Genomic DNA, 18,032 nt, shown 5'->3' with positions numbered 1-18,032 from the left:
CAACCGAATTTGCTAGGGATGTTCTAAACAGACCTTTGATTAGTTACATAAAATACATAAAGTGCAACCTTTTCCTTCCCATGGTAGGTCAAACACAACTTTTGCGATTTTATGTTAATTTCTCAGTTCTCCACCTTCGAGATTTTTTCTCGAGAATGTATTTGGATTGCGAGCCTTGCGAACGTCAGAAGCAAAAGAAGAAGACTATCGCAGACAAAATTTGTTCTAAAAACCTGACTGCAATTTTCACTCCTTACCCATGTTATGGACGTTCCGCCCATTTTCAAGTTGTTTCATTCTATCATTTTCGTTGAGTGCACTGTCAATAACTTATTCGTGTTGGCAAGCCCAAGGTGTAGATGGTTAGACTTGTGCACTGCTCAGCGGATTTATTCCAATACAAACAGATTTTTAACCTAAACTTTATATTGTATGGTTTCTGTTGACTAGTTGATATTTTCAGTCAATATTCTTGTGAGTATCGTTGTAACGTGGTTCTTCAAATACCCTATTTGAAAAAATCTTTTTCCTTGTGTTTCCCAACTAAAAAAAAAACTTAAATCGATCGGAAGTTATTCAAATTGCCTTCCAACTTATAATATCTACCTCATTACTTTTCTAGAAAACATTTATTCAAATTTATTTTGTGTAGACGATCCTCCGAGCTCGCAATGATGCTGCTTTGGGATCTATAGATAAACCGTCATTTTCAAGACCGTTAAATTAGTTAAAAGTTTAATAATTATTCCCATACGCATTCTACATTTTCAGCACGATATAGCCGATCTCAGTCGAAATAGAATTCAAGTTTCGTGTATAATGTTCTTTTTTTGTCCACATAAACAATAACAAACAGGTCATTTCAGAGCCACTACAAATAGCACTAGAGTTGGATATGCTATGTAGTTTATATTTTATCCAATAACAAATTATTGGATAGTTTTATATTGGTTCCTTCATTTAGGTATGGGTTAAAACGAACACTTCGTGACTATTGTTCTCGCGAGAAAAAACATTGAGATCCAGTGTTATTCTCGTGAGAAAAATTTGGAGGGACATTAAATCGACGGAAAGTGCTCCTAAAGGTCAGAAAAGGCCGAAATAGAAAATGATCCCAAAAATTGCCGAAAAGTGCTTTTGAAGTTTAGAATAGGTCAAAATAGAAAATAATCCAACATTAAGCTCATAATCGCCGAAAAGTGCTTTTAAATGCCAAGAAAAGCTGAGAATCACCGAAAAGTGTTTCTGGAGAACAGAAAAATTGACCAGAAAATTGAAATAAATTGAACTTAAAACCGCCGCAAAGTCCTTCGACAGGAAAATACCGGAATAGAGAATGTTCCCAGATTGAGCTTCAAAGGCTAAAATAGAAAATGATCTCAAATTGAATTTAGAATCACCGAAACCTTCGTAAGGCCAAAGTAGAAAATAATCCCAAATTGAGCTCACAATCACCGAAAGACCTTACTGAAAGCCAAAATAGAAAATGTTCCCAAATCGAGCTCGCATTCACCGAAAATTCTTTCTAAAGGCAAAACTGCAAAATGATTCAAAATTGAGCCCAGAATCAACGAAAAGCCTTTATGAGATCATAATAGTAAATTATTCCTAATTGAGCTTAAAATCGCCGCAAAGTCCTTTTCAATTAGAGAAAAGGCCAGAATGAAAAATGATTTCAAATTAAGTTCACAATCACTCAAAGTTCCTCCTAAAGGCCAAAATGGAAATGATTCCAAACCGAAAGTCCTTTCTAATGACCAAATTAGAAAATGATTCAAAATTGAGCTCAGAACCTTCAAAAAGCCCGTACAAAATCCAAAACAGTAAATGATCCCAAATTAAGCTTAGAATCACCGCAAAGTCCTTTTAAATTCGAGAAAAGGCCAGCATAGAAAATGATACCAAATTAAGTTCACAATCATCGAAAGTCCTTTCTAAAGACCAAAATAGAAATGATCCCAAATTGAGCTCACAATCACCGAAAGTCCTTTCTAACGATCAAATTAGAAAATGATTCCAAATCGAGCTCACAATCACCGAAAGGTCTTTCTAAAGGTCAAACTAAAATATGATCCCAAATTGAGCTCAGAATCAACGAAGAGTGATGGGTGAAAATGATCCCAAAATGAGATTAAAATCGCCGCAAAGTCCTTTTCAAAGTCCAAAATCCCACATTGAGCTCACAATTGCCGAAGATCCTTTTTAAAGGCCAAAATAGAAAATGATTTCAAATTGAGCAAAGAATCACCGAAAAGCCCCTTTAAAGGTCGAAATGGAAAATGGTCCCAAATTAAGCTTAAAATTGCCACAAAGTTGTTTTAAATGAGAGAAAAGGCCAAAATAGAAAATGATCCCATATTGAGCTCAGAATCACCGAAAGCCCCTTCTAGAGGCCGAAATAGAAAATTATGCCAAATTAAGCTCATATTCTCTGAAACGTGCTTCTAAAGATCAAGAAAGTTTAATATAGAACATGATTCCTGATTGGTTTCAGAATCACTGAAAAGTGTCAGAAAAGGTCAAAATGGAAAATGATCCCCTATTGGGTTTAGATTCACCAAAAAGCCTTTCTAAAGGTCAAAATAGACAATGGTCCCAAATTGAGCTCAGATTCACTGAGAAGTGCTTCTAAAGGTCAAAATGGAAAATGATCTAAAATTGAGTTCAGAACCGCCGAAAAGTGCCTTTAAAAGCTAGAAAAGCTCAGAATCACAGAAAAGGCCAAAATAGAAAATGAATTGAGCTTAAAATCCCCACAAAGTTCTTTTAAATGAGAGAAAAGACCTGAATAGAGAATGGTTCCAAATTGAGCTTAGAATCACAGAAAAACCCTTTTAAAGGCCAAAATAGAAATGAAATGAGGAAAGGAAATTCGCCGCAAAGTCCTTCTAAAGGCAAAGACTAGAATAGAAATTAATCCAAAAGGCCAAAATAGAAAATGATCCCAAATTGAGCTCAAAATAATAACCCCTTCTAAAGGCCAAAATATGATTGAACCCAATTTGAGTCTAAAATCTCTGAAAAGTGATTTTAGACTAAATTTGAGATCAATCAATTCTATTTTGGTCTTTTCTGAAGACGAGAGAAGACCACAATATAAAATGATCCCATATTGTGCTCAGAACCACCGAAAGCCACTTCTAGAAGCCAAAATAGAAAACTATGCCAAATTCAGCTCAGATTAACTGAATAGTGCTTGTAAGGGTCAAATTAGAAAATGATTTCTAATTGAATTCACCGAAAAGTGTCAGAAAAGACTCAAATAATGATCCCATATTGAGCTCAGAATAACCTAAAAGCCCTTCTAAGGACCAGAATAGAAAATGGTCCCAAATTGAGCTAAGATTCACTGAAAAGTGCTTCTAAAGGCTAAAATAGAATTTTTGTTCAACTGTGTAACTACAAATTAACCAAATGATCAAGTTTGTTTTCCGTTAGTCGAAAATTCAGACGTAGAACTCGAAAGAAATTTTCTTATACGTCTTCGAAGATTAGTGGATTACTATTTAAAAAAAATTAAAATAAAAAATCCTCACACGTTACTATACCTCGGGTTTAAAACTTTCGAAGATAAGTTTTCAAGAGTTCGTCTATTTCGTTTTATTCGTAAATAATTGGAAAGTATTCGGGGGTGCGGTTGGTGCGGTCCGCACCAGGCCCACTACTCAAGGGGCCCCAAAGTCTTGCCAACACCGAACCTGTCAACATACTCATCTGAACTCAACCTCATGTATTTGTGCTCGCCACTCTCCTCTCGTGATCCACACGGACAGAGTAAACATACTAGGGTGGGGCTTATTTTCAAAAATGTTTCCGGGACTCGCTTTCCCAGGCAAAAAAACTTCTTGGGGTTTAGTAAGCAACATGTAAAAATTGGTTAAATTTCATTAAGGTCTAGAGGTGGCGCAGAGGTTCTAAAGGTCATATTTGAAACGAAAGCAATTTTCCAACAAAACATATACCTATATAGGTAAACATTGTGATTTTGTGACCCTTCTGGGCGTAAGTTTTGTCCGTTTTGCGATATTCCTAATTTCAGTGTACACCCTTGCAATCTCGGGGTATGCAATTATACGGAAATGCAGAAGGTGCCTGTATAAGGAAATGCAGAAGGTGCCTGTATAAATAAACACGCCCGGTCCTCATCATTGTTGCTACGTTTGTTGAAAAAAAAAATGCTTTCGTTTCAGGCCCTCTGCACCACCTCTAGACCCTCATGAAATTTAAACATGTTAAATTTTTTACATGTGGCTCATTGAACCCCAAGGAGGTCTTTTTGCCTGGGAAAACAGGTCCCGCAAACATTTTTGGAAATGAGCTCCTTTCTTATATACTGGAGTGTGCTAAGAAGTTAATGGCATTACATAAAGTTTTGTACCGATAAGCGAGAAAAAATTGAGGAATGTGATCTAAAGTATGCAGAAGAAAAGTGTACTGAACTAGAAATTGGCCCAGAACCATAAAAACGTGTTCGTCGAAAAAAGAGAATGTCTCAATTCCTTTTATGAAAAAAAAACAACTGCCCAGTCATTATCATGGGGAGCCCCCATTTTTGTTACCGCACCAGGCCTACTAAAACATAGCTACGCCACTGGGTGTAGCTTGTCTATCAGTTGTGTTTTATTTCTGATGCGCGATAAAGCAATTTCGGGAAATCGTAATAAAACAGTTTTTGGTCGATGATCGCCCTTGCTTGATATTTAAACATCGTGTGGGCTTAAGCAGGATTTCGTTAGGAGAACCATCAAAAGGAACAAAGAGGCATCCTCTTTGGAGTACCGTAGAAGATCCGATCGGCCACAATCTAAAACTTTATGCCCTACACAATGCACGATATAACCGATTGCAGGTAGCAATAAGAAATTCTAGAGTACAGCTTCGATGGTTTGATGTGCAGTTTGTAAGCGAGGTGAGCCTACACTGGTTTTCTTCGACAAAGGCATCAAATTCAATGCTGTTTATTATGAAACGAAAGTTTTTGCTGCAGAAGTTCACTAGAAAAAGTACTTTTAACAAAAATACTCCGATATCAAATATGTGATGTTTAAATGGATGAAAATCGAGCTCTACTGTACTGATAGACGAGTGACATGGCTCGGTACGATACTGTTGTCTGTGTCAACACGTTTTCCTTCAAGACATCAGCTTCAATAACATTGCAGATCGTTAAATTGTCTGATGAGACGATCTTCGCAACAAAGCATTACTTTCGGGACATCAAAATGGTCTAGCCCCATGAAAGTGAACATCAGACGACCCGATTCGGGCGAATGACCAACTCATGGTTAAAACCTTGTTAAAATAATAAACAAATAAATAAATAAATAGATGACCCGATAAGACGGAAGGATTCTGTAAAAATTATTTGCACATTGTTCGTGCAATCTCTACCTTGAAACTTTTCATTAATTTTCACTGCTGAAAAATGAAATAATAATGATAACTGAAGTAGGTATCACAAAATTGTCCATCATTTTATCAATCTAACGACATATTGATTAATGTAATTCAGTATGTATCACCGTTATAAATATTACAACCCGACGTCACACCTTGATTTGAGTTTCCGCAGAGTGTACCTTGATATAGTACCCTCGCTCTAATGAATTGAAGAGAGTTTTAATCTTTGACATTGTATTAGGAATAGTTTTTGTTTTTTCGAACATTTTTATACATGAATTGATCACGTAAGTCGTTGCTTTTAGTATCTCTTCAAGTAGAATATTTCGTCCGTATCTACAAAGGTACAGAAACACAGTCGCTATTTATAAGAATGTTTGAGTTTATGTAAGATCAGTCTTCATTCTCAAAAAAAAAAACTAGATAAAATTTGATGGGCACAAAAATGAATTTTAATAGTGAGAACAAACAGAACAACTTTCATTGCAAGTCCATGTTTCAATTTAACTCATATTATAATTATTTTATAAGTGGATTAGTCACAGATCCAATAATTTCAAATCAATATGAAAATTAATGCATTCAGAAATGACAATGAGACAATTATTTTTTGGTTTTAAAAAACCTCGATATAACATTCATTATCACAGATTATTACAATGGTTTACGATAGTGTTTCTTCTAAAAAACTTGCTTATCAGATGTTTCACTGTTTATCACTATTATCGAAAACATGGGTATGGACTTCAGAAGAACCAATTAAAACCGGGGGAAACACACTTTTTATATACAACATGTGTTTATTAGGATCCAAGAGAAATTTCCCATTTATTGACAAGGTTTCAATGCAACTTTTACTGCTCCCGTCTAATAACATTACCATTGTGTTTTTATAAATCACTATCACACAACCTTGATGAAGCAGTTCCGAAAAAACTGTGGTTTTTATGATACATTTGCAACGCAACTGACCGAATCAACATCAGAACCCGTGCAGCTAAGCTTAGATGACAGCACAGCAAAGTGTGTAATAAATAATTGGATTATTTCGATTAATCAGAGGTGAAATGATTCACCCGCAAATCCCACCACCGGTAATGGGAACCCTCGCAAAAATCGGTGCACAGGTGCTACTACTCTGGGTGTAATCCAATAAAACGTGTAGGTATGCTATAATACGGGGTGCATTGTGATTCATTCCAATGGTTCTGAACAATGCAAAACTGTACCATATTTCAGCCTTCTAACAATACGAAATGCGACGTCACCGCGAATACGGAACTATGCACGCTTAGAACAACTGAAATGAACGTCCGAGGTCTAGAACATCTTTGTTGGGCCGCAGCAAGTCGTTAGTTCGTTTGGTTCAGCCTTCGAATAGGTAACAACTGCACACAATTTACCCTTCGGCTGCGTTAACTATTTTATTGTAATTATTTTATTCTTTTTTTCTTCGACCATAAACTCAACACAGACTGCGCACGATTTCTAAACAATGACTTGAAAGAAAATTTAGGCAAATGAACAAATAATAACCTTGCTGTCGAATGCTGGTGGGCTAATCAATTCACACATTTTCAAAAGTTTTCACTTGTTTCACAATCGATTACGATGATTCACTTCTTCTTGGATTGGTGCCAATGGTTCTTAGTTCGACGTGACCTCTCGCCTCAGCACATCCTTTGGGTACGTTTAAGGTATTCTTCAAGCAAACCGCGAACAAAATCCACAATTAATTAGTAACCTGGAAGTAACAAAACTCGCGGTGTCACTGCAGGCTAACCAGAAGCACATTGAGTCCCACTCCGCACAAGGCAGTTCCGCGTGTGCCGAAAGTGCTGTCTACACAGAAACAAAAAATAAGCCCACAGGTAAACCGGAATGGTGTGGTCGAACACGGCCAAAGTGTATTTAGTATTGGGCAATCGAAAATGAGATCTCTGCGATCGCGGCGAAAAACAACTGTAACTGTTTATACTGGATACGAAAAGGTGGATGAACGCGCTCTGTTAATCCACCGCTTCCGCGCCGTTCAAAATCTCACGATATACTAATGCCCGTGCGCGATTTGAGAGGAGATTTTGTTTCGTCACTCGTGACACACTCTCAATACTAACGTCTCTTACCAGTATGCATTGCACAGTGTGCATTCGGTTACCAGCAGCATCAACTGCTGCTTGTATGTTAGGTCGGTGTTCAGTCAATCGTTAACTCTAAATCTGGTCGGGCATGCAAGAGTTAATTGATTATGTACACTGGAAGGAAACACCTCCGCGCGCTAATATGGATTGAATGGTAAATATTCGAAACACGATTTTGATTCTCTCCGAAGCAAGACGCCATTATTATAGCGGAAAACAACAGCCTAAAACACAGCATCTGGTGTAAGCCGAAGTTTTTGGCAGGATGTGTTACAAGCTGCTAACTGTGCTCTAGAGTGACCTAGTACAGCTATTCGATTTTATTCACAATCGATTGAATTTAAAATTAGTAAATATTTAAGCATAAACTATTGATATTTCGGGCTCAGATCACAAGAAAAAAATATCAAAAATCTTATCTAGGTATGAAATAATTAATCCATAAAAACTGTTTGACGGTTCGAATGTTGTTACAACAAAAAAAGTTTCATTAACTTCTCTAACGCAGACATCAATACCACGATCTGAACAACTTCATGGCACATGGTCTTCGTCGTTACTCTATCGGTTTTGGGCGATAGGTGATGTGTTTCTCTAACTTGTGGTGTAATCAGTGGCATTTCTTTCCAATGTTGAATAATTGATTTAAAAATCAACTAGCGCAGCATTCGTCCAATCACAAAGACACACATTCCGTTGAACATATGGGGAATTGGGACAAAAGTCAAAATCCTTTGTAAGAAACTATTTTTCAACGCACTTTTTATTCAAATCACTTTTTAATGGAAAATACTGAACCAAACAAAAATTGGACTTATCTACTAGGGTAAGCGTACCAATCATGGCATTCTAGTTGAAAATTATGGTGTGTGATATAGTATGACTAAATTGTGGACTGGAGAGTTTAATTGTGAGTATAACAACTGCTATCAATGTGCTTATGTGATCGGCTAACAACTAATTCGCTTGCCACAACTGATATAATTGCCCTTTTGATAAACATTTGTAACTCACTGTAACATTCATTGTCTTGGATTGGCTGTAATTTGGACCTTTGATACCCGATCTTCAAATCTTAAACCACCCCGCAACGCTAATTCTTCGGGAGTGCTCCAAAACTGAAACTGAAGTATAATCTGAAAATTTTCAATCAGTTTCCAACCACGAGCTATGGGTCTGCATAAATTGCAACTGTTTCTCCCTTTCTTTTAAAACTTGACACACAATACATCAGAAGCAACTGAAAGCTTTTTGAGCACATCTCAAGAGGCATCTTCCAATCCCAATACCTTCACCATTGTGGAACTAAATCATTTTTACTGCTAGTTCGATGTTGATGCCACTTTTCAAAAAAGACTTTGTATGTTAGGCACGCGCGAGGCGACCTACAAACATTCAAAAAAGTAGAAAATTCGCACGATTCAGCATTTGAAGGTGATGCAACTTTTTTCCCTTTTAAAGTAGTTGTTAATAGAAATGTCATGTTGGTAGGAATTGATAGATTCTCCAACAGCGTTAGTTTACTTAATTTAAAATTTGTTTAACGACTGATCAATGATATTTCTATGTTTTCCAATGCAATCCTTTTGTTATTGTTTGTGTACCAGAGAGAAAACTTCAAGCGCCAATTTCAACCAGTTGAAGCAACTATTTTTTCGCATTGGCCATTTTGTTTCCGTTACAACTTACTATGCATGTCAGAGGCGTCAGAAACCTGCACAAATACATTCATAAATTAGTATAACGTTGCACTAACATAAAAACATTATTAAAAAAGAATAAAAAACCTTTTTTTTTAACTCAAATATCAAAAACATCGTGAGCGTCACGAAAATTGTCAAATTTTAAATACTCATAACTCAGTCAGTTTTCAACATTTTTTCTTTATTCTTGCAGCATTGAATTGAAAAATTAACTAAGCATTCTACAAAATTCGGAAGATTCCGACCAATCTGAGCTGAAATCTCCCGCACGAGTGACCGGCAGTGTTTTCGAAAAATTTGGAGATAATAATTATGTCCTTTTGAGAATAATATCCCCTGCAAAAAATATTGTTTTTCATTCAGAAAAAAATATTTTTTTATAATTCCCTGAGGAACAAGCATGAATACTAAGCTATCAATGTAGGTTTCTGGAAAGCGAGAATAATGAAACATTTAATTCGTAATCATTTTTTAACTTTTTTCCAAGAAAAAAAATCGCTTTTTTGCAGTGTATTTTTTTCTGGAACGATTTATTACAATTTTTTTTTTTTTTCATTTCTCCATGATCGGATAACCTTTTGTAGTTCTCATGAAAAATAATTGAATTTCCGAAAATTTGCCGAAGACGTCACACCGATCGAACGAACCGTTTTGGATCTTAAAATATTTGTAACAATCAATCCTTGCCACAAATAGCATTTTTGAATAGCTACTCAAAATTGCGTCGTGTTTTAAAAAATTAAACCAATATCAAAAATGACAACTAAAAAATATTAAAACTGGACATTATTATGGAACTGCTAAGTTGTATGTGCTTTATATGCAGCAACGTAAACGTAGAAGCGAGAATGACGGAACTTGAAAAAATTGTATAGTTGTATCTGCTGCATATGCATCATCTCTCGGAAGATAATATAGAACTACTGGTGATGCTTCTGTTTCAGAAGCCAGAGTGCTGCTTTTATGCATGAAAATGAGACCAAATTTTCCACGGAAACAGTTGGATGATTGATGAAAGAACCAATCACGTGGTAGCGACGAAGATGCGATGTCTATGTATGGGAAGTGTATACGCAATTGGTTGAATGATGTTGATTTTGAATTAGATTTGGACTTGTTGATTGTTCACGCAAAAGTTGGATGGTGCGGAACCAGTACAAAATTGTGCGTTTTTAGCGCAATTGTTGATGTAATTTGGAACCAGTACAATCATTGCGTGTCGGGCATAACGCAATTAATGCTCTAGCGTTTCTCCAATGTATTTGGCAGCTCCAAACTACTACACTTAAACAGTTCAACTGGTATCAAGCAGCATTGCAAAGCGAGCGAGAAGCAAAACCTTTCTCCTCCTTTCTGCTTGAGGACGAGACATATGCTACGCTTTTCAAGTCTTTTGCACACACGCTTTCAAGATACTTTTTCTTCTTCATGCATTCCTCTGAGTAGTAGCAAGCACGCACCGACAGTATGAGTGAGACTAACAACACTGGTATCAAGTATGTAGGTACAGCACGGGTGTCTCGCTCATTTCGTAAAGCGACGTGACATCGCCTTGCGCGTCGCAATCCGAACCGAAAGAGAAGCAAAAGAGCAACCTACAAATTGTGTGTGACGTGTCTAGTCGGTCTAGTCTAGTCGCACGTATATGGAAATTCAACGAGCGAGAGAGAAATTTCTCTCGTCGCTTGAGAAAAAAGCGCGTGCACAGAATGACAAATAATATTTATTCACAATTTACAAGTGTCGCCATAAAAAATCGGCAAAGCCTATGTGGCTTTTTGGAATGGAGGGTTTCCGGTGAAGCTAGCGTTGATTACAAAATGTTCTGAACATAATTTTGTTTGGCTATTTTTTGCAAATCATTCAATGGTACTTTTAAATGACCAAATCCATCGAGATAAATCGATCGAGTATTATAGCTATTTAAATCTAGTGAGTTCACAAGTTGTTGTTTGCTGCTTGCACTGCTCCATGAGAAGCAGTCACTAATACACTCGACGTGAGAAATAAAGTGTCGGTATATGATACATATTCTGATTTCATTCTATGTCAATGTATTCGCAGTACAACTATTGCGTTATGCGTTTCACACATTTATTGTGCGATTTCGGTGCAACATTTGTGCGAATCGGGAAGACACAATGATTGTACAAGACTTAAACTTTTGCGTGTTCTTTAATAATAACTATTATAACATATTATGTCGTACTGTTGAAGCAAGTCTTATATAATATAGGAATCAAATGACGCAGAAACCGTAAACATATGTGTCGATTTTTACATCGCAGTACATGATTGAAATGTTACATATAAAATGTTTTACAAGATGCGAGTGAAATCGCAAAATAAATTCCTTGCGGCGAGCCGTAGTCCTACGTGGCTACGTCAAAACATAAATAATGAAAAATATACCGCGAACCGAACCGAGATGTTATTCGCAAAAAATGGTTTGAAGCATAAATTACTACAGTAAGATTTCAATGACTATTTTTTGTCTTCAAGAATAGCCTCCAACCATTCCTGTAAATTGTGGTGCTCTTAGCCAGTCCGGAAGTGCGTAAAGTCTTCAGAGACTGAAATGAAGTTTTTTCGTAAGCAAATTCACAGTAATGTTTAAATAGCTATAACTTGTCATATCTAGGGCAAAACCTGTGATGACCAATGTAATAGTTTTGATTTAAAGTAAAAAAATCAACACATTTTGTATACGAAGTTTTGTTGAAAATAATACGTAGAATAAATTTCTGTTATTATTTTGCGAAAGACATATTTGATTATTTTAGAAAACTTGGTGAAAAATTGTTTGATTTTTCAGTGCACTTTTACTTAAAGTTCAAATATTTACAACTCAAGATTTACCTTTGTTCTGATTAAGTTTGTGATCACAATTGTGTTTTGAATAAACTTTTTCGAATAATTTTATTTAAAGTAGTTCAAATGAAAAATATAACCTGATGTGTAGCTGCAGTAAGCTAGTATTGTACTATCTATTGATTGTATTTTTTTAAAGATAATAAAAATTTTCTCACATGCATGCAGATTTGTAAAATAACGTTTGTGAAAAAAACTTCTCACATTTTTTGTTTTATTACCCTAACTAAAACTATTGCCTTTGTATAAGCTATTTTTTGTGCTAAATTAGATCGTTTTGTAATGCCGTTAATACAGCGTAATACCGCCCAATTCTAGTCTTGTAATCCTCCCCGGAAGGCATCACGTACGACGAGCTGGGATTAAGTTGTTTACAACAAAAGCTACACCGTCGTCGTTCCGGGTAACGAACAAAAACTACAATATTCAGTCAAAAACAACCCATAATAAGACTTGATGAGTAGGTTGATTATCACACTAATGATACTATAACGGGGTGACGTCCACGACCGACCGAGGCTAAAGTAGAGCGTGGGAATTCATTAAGCTGTGCGTATGCACCGGGAGTTCGATTGATTTCCAGGATGACGCAGATATTGCGTGCAATCGCTTTTCGCGCGAATGCGTTCTCGATAAATCCCGCTGCGCTGCGTCGCTTCGTTGTTCCGTGCACTGAGTAAATTAATTAGCTAATCAGCGAGGACCCCTGCCTGCGAGAGCCATATTGTATGATAATTGTGGACCGAAGATCACTCTAGATTGCAATGGGAAAATTTACGCGTGCACGAAAATAATATATTTCCTCCGAATATGTATCTCGATGACCAGCCATTCTAGCGAAGCTAATTAGTGTCAAATTGAAAATCACCGGTGAAAATCGCGCTAAGTGGAGTTTGCAGGCGACGCTTGAGCGATTCGTTCTGCTGATTCAGTCCTACTCGTGAGATTCTAGTTTAGGTAGAATCCCATATATAATCGTCGCGCCGGTTGGAAAGCGGCAAAGGTCACTGGAGCAAATCTGGTGCGAAAACCCTGCCGGCCACGGCACCCCGCTTGAAGGTGTAAATCTAATGACAATATCGCGACATGTCTCTTCCTATAGGTAAACAGACTTTGGCGTAGCTCAATTTTGATAAATGTTTGCTAAACGCCCCTTGTGCCGGTTGGACAAAGGTAATTAATTAGTGATAATTACAAGGTGCACTTGTTCGATCGTTGTCTCTCGGTAGCCGTGCAAACAAAAGCGGCTAACGTGATTTATGAAGTTCCCCCTTCACAGTCAGTCGGTGTGCTGTGCGAGGTGTGCCTTTTCACCCTCCAGCGGAGTAACCGTAATGATAGTGTTTCCAGACGTGACTTTGTGCACTTGCATGTGATAATTTACCACTTTCTTCAGGTGACATAACGACCGTCTTGGATTGCTCTCTCGCAACGCCCGATGCCGAGAAGACGCCCGACATTCGTTGGCGTTTACTCATCTGAGTTTATTGTCTACAGGAGACGCTACAGAACGTTAAAATTTAAAAAATATTTGCATCTCAAACTCAAAGCGGGAATCCGGCTTTCGCAGGGGACCCAGCAGCTCATGGCAGTCATGACGAAGGAACAGGTTCAACTTCCTCGTTAATGCAGCCTCCGAGTCCTTCTGAGACCGTTTAATTTTATTACGGCGTTTATTTTTTTTTTTTCGCAATCCCACTTGCCCCGCCAGCCATACCCTGGATATATTCAAACAGCTTCGCTAGGCGCGATCACACAACTGTGATAAAGGCGCTACTTTGCGTCTCCGCGCTGTCGCTGCAGCCTCCTATGGCGAGACAGGTTACTGTTTACAGTATAAATCACTCAATTTGAATGCAACTAACTACAGCAGAGAATTGCGCTGCTACCGTGATACCAGGTTGGCATCACGTAGAATGAATATTAGCAAGCACGATCGGTTTGGAAGGCTTTTTTGTTGTTGCACCAGTCCCAAGGCAAGCTTGTGGCAGCTCGTAGACAGTGGGGCTGAATTTTGCAACAGGTTGGTTGCCTGTGTGCTTACGAGTAACAAAAAAAAAACACAACAGAGGCATCACTCACTTCTCAAGGATGTCCAGGGTTCACAGAGACAAATCACGGTTTTTTTGCAAAGTTCAGGCGGTTGCAACTAAAAAAGTAACAAGCGGTGAAATGTTCACACTTTAAATTGAGTAGAAAATCGAAATTGCATGCCAGTTTGGAGATTCTTGCACAAGATCAAGATCCAGCAATGCATTTTCGCTGATGTTGTTCACCATTTCATCAGTAAGCATGAGAATTGGGTCTTATCTCATTCGATTCTGAATCTAAACAAAGAGTAAAATAAAGATGAAACAAGCTAAGAATCATCAGAATTTAAAGCTGGGAACAAACAAATTTGATGATGAAACCACATTGATGAATTGACTCCCCCTTTTGCGATCAGTGACAAATAGAATATCAAAGGCATAATACGTTTCAAATGAATCATCTTTATTGAAGACGCGATGATTCTGTTTCATAGCTGAAGAATGTGAGACCCCTCCCCACCCTCACAAAAGGGGAAGGAACATGTGAAGATAAATTGTTATTGTATTGTTGAGTATCGATTAAACTTTTAATATTACTTATAGCAGATTTCAAAAATTAATCATACGTTGAGAATTGGGGCAATGTTGACTTGTTGCTGACATTTTAAGTGGAATTTTTGAGAATTTTATTTTTAATATACTACACAATTTGACTACCACGTTTAGATATTAGCGGATCCATGCGTTACATACTTATTATTATTATTTTGCTTTGTGAAATATAAAACCATGCCAAAACTGCTTTCGTAAAATCACCTTTTTGAGGTGATTTTTTTCCCGATATAAGATTTTTTTTAAAGATGAGTAAGAAAATGCTATCATGTCGAAAAACCCTTAGAATTTTGATGTTGGTTTTAAAACAAGATGGTGTCGAAAAAACAATATAAATTTTTCAATTTCTCACAAATTTAAAATGGCGCCGTTGTTGCTGTGAAACGAGTCTAAGCGCGGTAAAATTTGCTGATTTTTTTTCAGATTTTTATAGATTGTTGAAATTAATTTTTATTTTTTAATTTAATTAGACTATCTTGTCAGGGTAATCATATTATCGTCAGAGGGTCATAGGAAACTAATTTTTTGCAGTACTCTGCAATATGAAGAATAAACATGCTAGAAACTCAAGCTCAATGTTAAAAATGACATCAATGTCAAATATGTCCAAAAACAGATATTCAAAATTAAATTGTCGAAAATTATATATTTTAAAAATGTCAATTATATAAAAATTTAAATGTGACAACAACCAATCTTTTGATGAGGATAAAAAAAAATATTAAAAATGTCATGAATGCCAAAAGTGTGAAAAATGAAATTATAGACAAAAAGTATATAACAAAGCTGTCAATAAGGCCGTTACAAATTTTATTTTCATTTTATGTCACCACCCCCGCCTCCCCCCTTCAAAAATCTTGAATATTGGAAGGGGGAGAAAAAAAAAAACTCAAACCGTTTTGTTCATTTAATTGGTTTTCCAACAGCATAAATGCTTAATTTAGCAACAAACAAGCCAGGTGACAGCGAGAGGGTCGTCGAAAGGCAAGCGAAATAAATAATAATAATAATAAAGTGTTATTTTTCAACATTTATTTGAGTGCAAGTTACAAACGTCATAACTTGCACACAAGCTTTGATCAAAGATATTTCTTTTTTTTTTCGTCTCGGTGTTATTTACAGGGTGGCCACTCAAAATCCGAAATTGAATTCCCGGTTTTTTCCCGGTCGTTCAAATATTTTTCCCGGTAAATTGTACTTCTGATTTCTGTAGTTTTTCACAAGTTAAGGATAAAACCGCGTGACTTTCGATTTGAATCCCAATTTGTTCAAAGTCATTTCTGAAACGTGTTCAGCCCTATTGAAATAAAAAAAAAACGAAAAATGTGACGGATTTATCTTTTTTGAGAGGAGATCTTGTCTACGAGTATTTTTTAGGTTGTAGGAACAATTCTTACCTCAACCATATAAGAATCAATATATAAAAAAAAATGTTACACATTTCTCAAAAAACAAACTTAATTTTAATCGGGCCAATCAGATTTTCGAAACACTTCTAACACATTACTTCAGCAACGCAAGCACCTCGTCATCCATCAGTGCTGTCTCTCTCTGGGTGTCCGCGAGAGGTTTTGCCTTTTTCGCTTCTATCGGCCTTTTTTCCGGGCTTCTTCGTCTTGATCAGACTGCTCCTTCTTTTTTGACTTCATCAGTTCAACATATCGGCTATGTGAATTGCGAGCGTAAAGGATCAACAACTAGCAAAGCAAAGCCTTGGTGCTACCTCTGTCTGTTAACACAAACTTCACAGCCTACTGTTTAGTGTACAGAACAACTGCGGGGCTAGCTCTACGATCCTACTGTCACTAAAAGTCCAACGATTATTTCTGAGTATTAATGGTAATTCGCTAATATCTTAAAGTGGTAGTCAAATTATGTCTTATTTTGAGTGTAAAAGTCTTAGAAATCGAATGGTAGGTGTCTGATTAACGTAAAATGTCAGCAAAATGTCGATTTTGCCCCGATTCCCCTACAATACAAAAATTTTTGTTTCCCCTACAATACAAAATTTTTTTTTTAGACACCTACCATTCGATTTCTGAGACTTTTTTACTCAAAATAAGATATAATTTGACTACCACTTTAAGATATTAGCGAAATACCATTAATGCTCAAAAATAATCGAAATTATATTGGTTTTTGAAATATACTAAAAGTATGCCAAACCCGGTTTCGTAGAATTACCGTTTTGAGCTCAGTTTTTGTCCGATTTAAGATCTGTTTTTTTTTCAAAAGATGGGTAAAAAGATGCTAATATGTGGACAAACTCTTAGAATTTTGATATTAGGCCTTAAAACAAAATGGCGTCGAAAAAACAACAAGAATTACCACAAAAATTAAAAATTCAAAATGGCGCCATTGTTGTCCCTTAGCTTGAAATATGTTCAAACTCGGGAAAATTTAGTTTTGCACAAAAATACACAAAAAAATTATATATAGAAGCCAATGCAGAAAAAAAAAGTCAATTTTTGTTGCACTGTGAAATCGAAGACAGCTGACCCTTTGAAGGCCCGGAGGGTGTCGAATTATTTCAAGCGTATTCTGAACCTTCCGATTCGCGGCGTGGCTCCAAAGGCAATATGTTCCGCCTGGTTCGTTCAGCTTCGTGTATTCAAGGTCCGGAAGGCACCGAACTGGCGTGATCAACAAAACACGGCGGCCAAATCCCGCGCAAGGAAGCTGTATCGAGAGTGGTTAACGAAACCGATGTGTTTGGTTATGGATAACAAAACCTACATCAAGGTAGCCGCAAAGCAGATATTGGGGCTAGAGTCTTACGTTTAAACATCACGGTTTGATGTTCCAGGAGACATTAGGAAGAAGAAAGTGGACAAATTTGCCATCAAATACTATCTCTGGCGGTAAGCTGAGTAAACCGTACATCACAACGGGTACCATCAATAGTGAAATTTATCGCACCAAATGCCTCTAGACGCGTCTGTTGCCCTCCTGCGGTACCACGGAGGCGAGACATTATTTTGGCCGGTCCTCACGCGCGAGCGTTGGATTGATAAAGAGAAAATCACGTATTTTGTGTACTAAAAACCGCCAACCAAATTCACCAGAGATTCGTCCGGTGGAAAGATTTTGGGCCATAACGGAGGCCAAAGTTCGAAAGTCAAATCATCAAGGTGATTAAGAACATGTTTGAGTTGAAGAAAGAATGGATAAAAGTGACTGAAAAGGTCGGCTCCACTGTTGCGCAAAATGTTATGAGGGGTTTTAAGGAAAACGTGCGGGCTTTCAGCGATAAGAGGGAAATTGAATTAAGTAAT

The 18,032-nt window shown here is 36.9% G+C and overlaps 1 protein-coding gene across 22 annotated transcripts in view; it reads right to left on the bottom strand.

The window, feature by feature from the left end:
* The window catches only part of LOC129727253 (TLD domain-containing protein 2), a 494,969-nt gene that overhangs the window by 29,946 nt on the left and 446,991 nt on the right, over positions 1-18,032 (bottom strand). The window contains exon 1 of one of the 22 annotated variants that reach the window (XM_055684891.1): positions 6,630-7,447. The exons of 20 other annotated variants lie outside the window; for them this stretch is intronic. In XM_055684891.1, the coding sequence (XP_055540866.1) occupies positions 6,630-6,632 (3 nt within the window). In that variant the 5' untranslated portion in view covers positions 6,633-7,447. Of the gene's footprint in view, positions 1-6,629; positions 7,448-18,032 lie in introns of those variants that run through there. One more of the 22 variants, XM_055684889.1, reaches the window with a different exon arrangement.

Source organism: Wyeomyia smithii, chromosome 3 (assembly GCF_029784165.1).
Source record: "Wyeomyia smithii strain HCP4-BCI-WySm-NY-G18 chromosome 3, ASM2978416v1, whole genome shotgun sequence".
Lineage (NCBI taxonomy): Eukaryota > Metazoa > Arthropoda > Insecta > Diptera > Culicidae > Wyeomyia > Wyeomyia smithii.
Note: the sequence above shows the minus strand (reverse complement) of the source record. Positions and strands in the feature narration are given on the sequence as shown.